The sequence below is a fragment of the Muntiacus reevesi genome, chromosome 9, assembly GCF_963930625.1.
Source record: "Muntiacus reevesi chromosome 9, mMunRee1.1, whole genome shotgun sequence".
Lineage (NCBI taxonomy): Eukaryota > Metazoa > Chordata > Mammalia > Artiodactyla > Cervidae > Muntiacus > Muntiacus reevesi.
Window position 1 is genome coordinate 9841679 of NC_089257.1, and position 10855 is coordinate 9852533.

The 10855-nt window shown below is 40.3% G+C and overlaps 1 protein-coding gene across 1 annotated transcript; it reads right to left on the reverse strand.

Annotated features, from left to right (window-relative positions):
* Positions 1-9898: 9898 nt before the first annotated feature.
* Positions 9899-10855, reverse strand: LOC136175535 (olfactory receptor 5M8-like). The gene has a single exon (XM_065945808.1). It carries the CDS (start codon positions 10853-10855, stop codon positions 9899-9901), a length of 957 nt encoding a protein of 318 aa, XP_065801880.1.

Consider the following 10855-nt stretch of genomic DNA (forward strand, 5'->3'; position numbering starts at 1 on the left):
GAAATGACAACCCTCTCCAGTATTCTTGCCTGGAGAACCACATGGACAGAGGAGCCTGGCGGGTTACAGTCCATGGGGTCGCAGAGTCGGACATGACTGACCTTGTGCAAGCACTAATCCAGTTCATTAGGGCAAAGCCAAGCCTCAGTGACCTAATCACTTCCCTAAAGCCCCCACATCTAAATGGCAATGGTTCTTGTATTACTGCTGTAAGTGTAGAGATCAAATTGACAGCATTCATTGAATCATGGAGAAAGCAAAGGTGTTCCAAAACAACATCTACTTCTGCTTCACTGGCTACACTAAAGCCTTTGACTGTGAAGATCACAACAAACTGCAGAAAATCTTAAAGAAATGGGAGTACCAGACCACCTAACCTGTTTTCTGAGAAACCTGTATGTCTGTCAAGAAACAACAATTAAAACTGGAAATGGAATAACAGACTGGTTCAAAATTGGGAAATGAGTGTGTCAAGGCTGTATATTGTCAGTCTGTTTATTTAACTTATATGCAGAATACATCATAAGAAATGATGAGCTGGATGAATCACAAGCTGAAATCAAGATTGCTAGGAGACATATTAACAACCTCGAATATGCAGATGATGCCTCTCTTATGGCAGAGAGTAAAGACGAGCTAAAGAGCATCTTAATTAGGGTGAAAGAAGAGAGTGAAAAAGCTAACTTAAAAATCAATATTCAAAACACTAAGATCATGACATCGGTCCCATTGTTCATGCATGCTCAGTCACTTCAGTCATGTCCTACTCCTTGTGACCACGTGTACTGTAGCATGCCAGGCTTCTCTGTCTATGGCGATTCTCCTGGCAAGAATACTGGAGTGGGTTGCCATGCCCTTCTCCAAGAGATCTTCTAGACCTGGGGATTGAACCAGCATCTTTTATATCTTTTATGTCTCCTACATTGGCAGGCAGGTACTTTGCCACTAGTGCTACGTGGGAAGTCCCATCACTTCATGGCAAATAGAAGGGGAAAAAGTGGAAGGAGTGATATTTTATTTTCTTTGACTTCAAAATCACCATGGATGGTGACCACAGTCATGAAATTAAAAGAGACTTGCTCCTTAGAAGGAAAGCTATGACAAATCTAGCTAGCATATTAAAAAACAGAGACATCACTTTTCTGACAGAGGTCTGTATAGTTAAAGCGATGTTGTTGTTGGTTTTTTCTTTTTGTTTGTTTTGTTTTTGTAGTAGTCATGTATGGATGTGAGAATTGGACCATAAAGAAGGCTGAGCACCAAAGAACAGATGCTTTCAAACTGTGGTGCTGAGTCTTTCGAACTGCAAGGCCATCAAACCAGTCAATCCTAGAGAAATCAACCCTGAATATTCACTGAAAGGACTGTTGCTAAAGCTGAAGCTCCAATACTTGACCACCCATCTCCTACTCAACGGACATGAATTCAAGCAAACTCCAGGAGATAGTGAAGGACAGGGAAGCATGGCGTGGTGCAGTCCATGGGGTCACAAAGAATCAGACACTACTGAGTGACTGAACAGCAGCAACATAGTATCCATTACATGACTGTACCTAGATTTATATATTCTGCATATTTTGGAGAAATGTCTTGAGTGCTTCCTGAAATGGCTATTACGAAATACATTCTTGCTCCTGTCTCTATATGAATATATCCATGCACTTCTGTTTGTTAGAATTTTGGATAAAATTGCTGGTTTACAGATTAGGTATATATTCTGCTGATACTGACACTGTCAAATAGTTTCACAAACTGGTTATACGAATTACATACCCATTAACGGCATATAAGTAGTTTTGTTCCATGGTCTCACCGATATTAACATTACAAGGTGTTTTTAAAAATTTTTGTATGCTAGGTTTGTGTGTAGCTCAGTCGGTGAAGAATCGGCCTGCAGTACAGGAGACCCGGGTTTGATCCCTGGGTTGGTAAAATCCCCTAGAGAAGGAAATGGCAACCTATTCCAGTATCCTTGCCTGGAAAATCTCATGAACAGAGGAGCCTGGTGAGCTGCAGTCCATGGGGCAACAAAGAGTCAGGCATGACTGAGCAACTAACCCTTACTTACTTACAAATATGTTAAAGTTGTAGTTTTAATTTGCCTTTCCCTAAACGAGATACCCCACGTTGAAGGTAAGAGAAACCCAAGTAAGATGGTAGGTGTTGCCAGAGGGCATCAGAGGTCAGACACACTAAAACCATAATCACAGAAAACTAGCCAATCTGATCACAGGACCACAGTCTTGTCTAACTCAATGAAACTAAGCCATGCCATGTGGGGCCACCCAAGTCGGGTCATGGTGGAGAGGTCTGACAGAATGTGGTCCACTGGGGAAGGGAATGGCAAACCACTTCAGTATTCTTGCGTTGAGAACCCCATGAACAGGATGAGAAGGCAAAATGATAGGATACTGAAAGAGAAACTCCCCAGGTTGGTAGGTGCCCAATATGCCACTGGAGATCAGTGGAGAAATAACTCCAGAAAGAATGAAGTGATGGAACCAAAGCAAAAACAATACCCAGTTGTGGATGGGACTGGTGATAGAAGAAAGGTCCAATGCTGTAAAGAGCAATATTACAAAGGAACCTGGAATGTTAGGTCCATGAATCAAGGCAAATTGGAAGTGGTCAAACAGGAGATGGCAAGAGTGAATGTCGACATGCTAGGAATCAGTGAACTAAAATGGACTGGAATGGGTGAATTTAACTCGGATGATCATTATATCTACTACTGTGGGCAGGAATTCCTTAGAAGAAATGGAGTGGCCATCATAGTCAACAAAAGAGTCTGAAATGCAGTACTTGGATGCAATCTCAAAAATGACAGAATGACCTCTGTTCATTTCCAAGGCAAACCATTTAATATCACGGTAACCCAAGCCTGTGGTCCTAACAGTAACGCTGAAGAAGCTGAGGTTGAACAGTTCTATGAAGACCTACAAGACCTTTTAGAACTAACGCCCAAAAAAGATGTCCTTTTCATTATAGGGGGCTGGAATGCAAAAGTAGGAAGTCAAGAAACACCTGGAGTAACAGGCAAATTTGGCCTTGGAGTACAGAATGAAGCAGGGCAAAGGCTAATAAAGTTTTGCCAAGATAATGCACTGGTCATAGCAAACACCCTCTTCCAACAACACAAGAGAAGACTCTACCCATGGACATCACCAGATGGTCAACACTGAAATCAGATTGATTATATTCATTGCAACCAAAGATGGAGAAGCTGGATACAGTCAGTAAAAACAAAACCTGGAGCTGACTGTGGCTCAGATCATGAACTCCTTATTGCCAAATTCAGATTTAAACTGAAGAGAGTAGGGTTAACCACTAGACCATTCAGGTGTGACCTGAATCAAATCCCTTATGAATATACAGTGGAAGTGAGAAATACATTTAAGGGACTAGATCTGATAAACAGAGAGCCTGATGAACTATGGACGGAGGTTTATGACATTGTACAGGAGACAGGGATCAAGAACATTCCCATGGAAAAGAAATGCAAAAAGTCACAATAGTTGTCTGAGGAGGTCTTACAAATAGCTGTGAAAAGAAGAGAAGCAAAAAGCAAAGGAGAAAATGAAAGATATTCCCATTTGAATGCAGAATTCCAAAGAATAGCCAGGAGTGATAAGAAAGCCTTCTTCAGTGACCAATGCAAAAAACTAGAGGAAAACAACAGAATGAGAAAGACTAGAGATCTCTTCAAGAAAATTAGAGATACCAAGGGAACATTTCATGCAAAATGGGCTCTATAAAGGACAGAAATGGTATGAACCTAACAGAAGCAGAAGAGATTAAGAAGAGGTGGCAAGTATACAAAAAAGAACTGTACAAAAAAGATCTTCATGACCCAGATAATCATAATGGTGTGATCACTCACCTAAAGCCAGACATCTTGGAATGTGAAGTCAAGTGGGCTTTAGAAAGCATCACTACGAACAAAGCTAGTGGATGTGATGGGATTCCAGTTGAGCTATTTCAAATCCTGAAAGACGATACTGTGAAAGTGCTGCACTCCATATGCCAGCAAATTTGGATAACTCAGCAGTGGCCACAGGGTTGGAAAAGGTCCGTTTTCATTCCAATCCCAAAGAAAGGCAATCCCAAAGAATGTTTAAACTACTGCACAATTGCACTCATCTCACACACTAGTAAGGTAATGCTAAAAATTCTCCAAGCGAGAATTCAGCAATACAGGAACCGAGAACTTTCAGGTGTTCAAACTGGTTTGAAAAAAGGCAGAGGAACAAGAGATCAAGTTGCCAATATCCTGTGGATCATCAAAGAAGCAAGAGAGTTCCAGAAAAACATCTATTTCTGCTTTATTGACTATGCCAAAGCCTTCGACTTTGTGGATCACAATAAACTGTGGAAAATTCTGAAAGAGATGGGAATACCAGACCACCTGACCTGCCTCTTGAGAAACCTGTATGCAGGTCAGGAAGCAAGAGTTAGAACTGGACATGGAACAACAGACTGGTTCCAAATAGGAAAAGGAGTACCTCAAGGCTGTATATCATCACCCTGCTTATTTAACTTATATGCAGAGTACATCATGAGAAACGCTGGGCTGGAAGAAGCACAAGCTGGAATCAAGATTGCCGGGAGAAATATCAATAACCTCAGATATGCATATGATTCCTCCCTTATAGCAAAAAGTGAAGAGAAACTAAAAAGCCTTTTGATGAAAGTGAAAGAGGAGAGTGAAAAAGTTGGCTTAAAGTTCAACATTCAGAAAGCTAAGATCATGGCATCTGGTCCCATCACTTCATGGGAAATAGATGCGGAGACAGTGGAAACAGTGTCAGACTTTATTTTTTTGGGTTCCAAAATCACTGCAGATGGTGATCGCAGCCATGAAATTAAAAGACACTTACTCCTTGGAAGGAAATTTATGACCAACCTAGATAGCATATTAAAAAGCAGAGACATTACTTTGCCAACAGAGGCCTGTCTGGTCAAGGCTATGGTTTTTACAGTGGTCATGTATGGATGTGAGAGTTGGACTGTGAAGAAGGCCGAGCGCTGAAAAACTGATGCTTTTGAACTGTGGTGTTGGAGAAGACTCTTGAGAGTCCCTTGGACTGCAAGGGGATCCAACCAGTCCATCCTGAAGGAGATAAGTAAGTCCTGGGTGTTCATTGGAAGGACTGATGCTGAAGCTGAAACTCAATACTTTGGCTATCTCATGTGAAGAGTTGACTGATTGGAAAAGACCCTGATGCTGGGAGGGATTGGGGGCAGGAGGAGAAGGGGACAACGGAGGATGAGATGGCTGGATGGCACCCCCGACTAAATGGGCATGAGTTTGAGTAAACTTCAGCAGTTTGTGATGGACAGGGAGGCCTGGCGTGTTGCGATTCATGGGGTCGCAAAGAGTCAGACACGACTGAGCAACTGAACTGAACTAATCACCTTTGAATTTGAGGATATGTGCCATGTTACTTGTCGAAGAACTGATGCTTTTGAACTGTGGTGTTGGAGAAGACTCTTGAGGGTCCCTTGGACTGCAAGGAGACCCAACCAGTCCATTCTAAAGGAAATCAGTCCTGAGTATTCATTGGAATACCTAATGCTGAAGATGAAACTAGAATATTTTGGCCACCTGATGCAAAGAACAGACTCATTTTAAAAGATCCTGATGCTGGAAAAGATTGAAACCAGGTGGAGAAGAGGACAACAGAGGATGAAATGGTTAGATGACATCATCAACTTGATGGATATGATTTTGAGTAAGCTCCAGGAGTTGTTGATGGACAGGGAAGCCTGGAGTGCTGCCATCCATGGGGTTGCAAAAAGTCAGACACAACTGAGAAACTAAACTGAAATGAACTGACATGTTACTTGGTTTCTTGAATACATCTTTGGTGAGAACCTTCATGATTTGCTTTTTTTCATTCACTTCCATGAATTAATTGGGTAATATTCTAACATTCTGTAATGAACTAGACTTAAATCACATTAATATTTCCAGCTCTGCCACTTAATACCTGTAACCTGTGGCAAGTCATTTAATAGATGGTTGTTTCAGGTTTTCCCAAGTACAAATCTGAGACAATAACATCACCTGTCTCAGTTGTTCCAATGATCATTGACATAATATTTATAAATATCTGGGGGAAATATCTGTAAAATATATTTTGATGATTCTTTGGCATATAAGCAACACTATACATGGATTGTGCATTAATATACCTTCTAATGTTTTTGCAAACTATACTATGTTTGGTCTTTCACTAGTATGATTTGTTATTCTAGCACCCACACTAAGCTTCATAAACTCTGAAGACATACAATGTTTGTTCTGCTTTAAAAATGCAGAATAAAAACCGTTTAGTTATCATCTCTTCCTCTGTCTTTATAATTTGTTATTATTTTCAGTAAATCAATTCTGTCTTTGAGCTAGCCACGTTTATACTGTTGTTCCATATGGTCTATATTTATGTATATTTAGTCACAAGTTTGGAGAAGGAAATGGCAACCCACTCCAGTGTTCTTGCCTGGAGAATCCTGTGGACAGAAGGCCTGGGTGGGCTGCCGTCTATAGGGTCGCACAGAGTCGGACACGACTGAAGCGACTTAGCAGCAGCAGCAGCAGTCACAAGCAGTCACAAGTTTGTTCTCATTCATGGATTTTGTTTTCCTTGCGCTAAATGTTAATCTCACAGTCATATCTGATTCTTTGTGACCCTATGGACTGTAGCTCACCAGGATCTTCTGTCTATGGAATTCTCTAGGCAAGGATACGGGAGTGGGTTACCATTTCATTCTCCAGGGGATCTTCCCAATCCAGGGGTTGAACCTGGGTCTTTTGCATTGCAAGCAGATTCTTTGCCTTCTGAGTCACCAGGAAAACCCTTGTTAACCCTGTACTCAGTTGTAATTAAGAAGTTTCTTCACAAGTTCTAGTTGTCCATTTTAATCTTTATAGTCCTATGGCTTTAATCTTAACCTTTATTTCTTTCAAATATTAAATGCATTTTTAATAACTTGTATAATGTAAATTCAATATCTGAAGTTGAGTAAACTTCCTTTTTTTTTTTTTTTTTTTTCCTCTTTTTCTGGAAATTCACATGAACAAGGACTTTATCTATGGAAGTTTCTTCATATTTGAATGGTTGATAATTCTTTTCTCTGGCCAATATTTATGTATTTTTTAGTCCCACAAAACTTATTCTAAACTGCGAACACCTTAAATTCATTTCAAGTGAATTTGACAGTTCATGAAGGCATTTTAAATCTAAACCCAAAATGAAAAATGAATTGACTTTTTTTGGGGGAGCGGATTTTCAAAATAGATTATCTTTAGTTTGTCCATTAGTCAAAGCCTAAATAAATTACTTTGATTTTGTTGTTGCTGTTGCTATTGTTGACTCCATATCTCTGTAGAGGTTATAGTCCTACAGCAATCTTAATTTCCTCAATCTAATGTCTATTCTAGCTCCTTGCTTTGTGTGAACCTTATAACTGGCCTCTTATATTCCAGCAGATGAGTATATTTAAAGTGTAGGTTACCTTAAGGCAACCTGTTGTCTGTCCTCCAACAAGTCTACATGATTGGAAAAGATAGTGCTCGATTTGACTATCTCTCATCACTATGGGATTTGAATTGCAGTATCTTTGCCTCTAAACAGGAAAAATAATTTTATTTCCATGGGGTTTCCACTGAAAATAAGTATTTTCTACTCTTAATATTCTGTGAAATGAAGTGAGATGAGGTAAGGGTCTGTGTGGTTTGCTTTCCTCATAGCTTAGTAGGTAAAGAATCTGCCTGCAATGCAGGAGACCTGGGTTCAATTCTTGGGTTCGATTCCTGGATCAGGAAGATCCCCTGGAGAAGAAAATGGCAATCCACTCCAGTATTCTTGCCTAGAAAATCCCATGGACAAAGGAGCCTGGTGGGCTACTGTTCATGGGGTCACAAAAGTTGGACATGACTTAGGGACAAAACCATCACCACCACCATTCAAATTTGAAGTATTATTATTATTATATATAATAAATTATGTTATTATATTATTATTATTATAGCTATACTTTTTGCAACATGGGTTTATCTAATAGTTTTAGACATGTGTATTATCAAGAAAACTGAACACCAAAGACTTGATGCTTTTGAACTGTGGTGTTGGAGAAGACTCTTGAGAGTCCCTTGGACAGCAAGGAGATCCAACCAGTCCATCCTAAAGGAAATCAGTCCTGAAAAGTCATTGGAAGGACATGCTGAAATGAAACTCCAATACTTTGGCCACCTGATGCAAAGAGCTGATTCATCTGAAAAGACCCTGATGCTGGGAAAGATTGAATGCGGGAGGAGAACGGGACAACAGAGGATGAGATGGTTGGATGGCGTCCCCGACTTGATGCACATGAGTTTGAGCAATCTCTGGGAGTTGGTGATGGACAGGGAAGCCTGATGTGCTGCAGTCCATGGGGTCGCAAAAAGCCAGATCCGACTGAGCAACTAAACTGAACTGATTATCAAGTCACACTTTGTCTCTTTGTGTGTGTGAGTTAGTTGCTCAGCCATGTCCCACTTCTTTGCAATCCCATGGACTGTAGCTCACCAGGGTCCTCTGTCCATGAAATTCACCAGGAAAAAATACTGGAGTGGATTGGCATTTCCTTATCCGGGGTTCCTGTAGGAGAAATTAGAATTAGATGCCTCAAGTTCAAGGGAGCTATGCACATCTACGTACGTTTCTTTACACAGACTTTTAGGTAACACTAGACCAATTCATCTTGTTCCCCACTCCCCACAAAAGTCCCAAGGCAGGGGTGCGGGAGGAGCCAGATATAGATCATGGGAGAAAAGTGTGATTTACTGAAGACCATGTCTCTTGTGTGTTTCAGGCTAAAGAGAGTGCTGATGGAAGCAGGGTATAGTACTGAGCTTATGGGTAAGTGTCAAAGATTGAGACATACTATTGACTGAATGAGTTCGTGGAGGCTCAGAAAAGGTCACAGCAAGATAAACTGCAATGCTTGTTGATTATTTTGAATTAAATTTACTTGAGAAACACCTATTGAAAAATAATTAAAAACACATTCTAGCCCTCCACTTTTCCTCAAAGGTGGAAAATAAATCTCACATGTGAGGGTATCTTCTGAATACAAAGAAGATAGAAATCATCCTTATCACAAGAGTTAGAGAATTCAGGTTAAAAAATACTGTAAACCAACTGTGACTTTCATTAGATCACAACCCCAAGCAGGAGTCCCTTTGTTTTGTAAAATATTCACAAATAATTGTCTTTGTCTGGAACTGATAAATAAGCAATTTGCTTTTGTCACTTTGGTTGTCTCTTTCTATGAGACCTCTGCACATTTGAGTTTTTGTTGTTTTTTTTTTTTTTTCTCCTCTTTATATATCTGTGTAAACTTAATCATAGACCAGTCAAGAGAACTCAAGCAAGCTTAGGAGGGCATTTTCCCCTTTTTGACAGTTCAAGTGTTCGTTTCCAGTGGTAAGGAAGGCATGCTTATTTAGTAAAGTTGAGCAGAAATAATTTTAGAAAGTTATCACCTACATTTTATAGTAAATCACCCCCTTAAGAGACAGTCTAAAACAATGACCAATTCCTTCCAAAAAGAAAATACTATTCTAGGATTAATATTTTTATTCTCCAAGATGTAAATTAACTTTTTCACTGACATTGATTCCTCAAAGTATGAGTTCTTACCTTTGGATCTGGGCAAGCAAAGGTTACTTGGAGAATTCAAAATTCTTGTCTATTGATATGGATACTCAAATATATTTTAGCAAGATTTTCTCCATGGAGCTTTCCCCCATCTCTTCAAGAAATGGATATATATTTGAACAAATTACTGAACTAAGCAGTAGGAAGAGGTCATTGTCTATAGAAAATAAAAAGTCTTAAGAACATTAGCACTGAATTCATTTATTAATAGAAAGCAGTTTCCTGCTGAACAGTTCTTTCATCAAAGCTTCTTTCACATCCTTGTTCCTCAGACTGTAGATCACGGGGTTCAACATGGGGATCACTGTGGTGTAAAACACAGCCACCGTTTTCCCCTGCTGCACACACTCCTCTGAAGGGGGTCTAAGATACATGAAGGAAAGAGTTGTGTAGAAGATGGTGACAGCTGTCAGATGGGAGCCACAGGTAGAGAAAGCTTTGCGCCTGCCTTCTGTGGAACAAATCCTCAACGTGGCAGGAAAAATGTACATGTAAGAAATGAGGATGATGAAGAGAGAACAAGTGAAGTTAAAACCAGCCACAACAAACATGGACAATTCTTTGTTATAGGTGTTGGAACAAGCCAGCTTAATCAGCGGTGGGTCAGCACAGTAGAAGTGATTAATTTCATTGCGTCCACAGAAGGCTAGGTTGTAGGTCCACATGGTTTCCATCAGGCCAGTGAGCGCTCCATATACATAAGGCACCGTGATGAGGGATATGCACACACTCTTGGACATTCTGCTGCCATAAAGCAGGGGGTTGCAGATGGCCATGTACCGGTCAAAGGCCATGACAGCCAGAGTGTAGATCTCTACATGGACCAAGGCAATAAACAAGTAACACTGAACCATACAAGCCATATAGGAAATGGTTTTCCTCTCTGATAAGATAATTCCCAACATCTTTGGAGTCACATTGGACGAGAAACACAGATCTACAAAGGATAAATGGCTCAGGAAAAAGTACATGGGGGTGTGGAGGCGGGCATTGACCCTGATGAGGACAATCATGCCAAGATTTCCTGCCACTGTGACCATATAAATGGTGAAAAACAGAGCAAAGAAGAAAATCTGCAATTCCTGGGTACTAGTCAGTCCAAGGAGAACGAACTCAGTCACTGCAGTGAAGTTTCTTCTCGTAATTTCATCCAT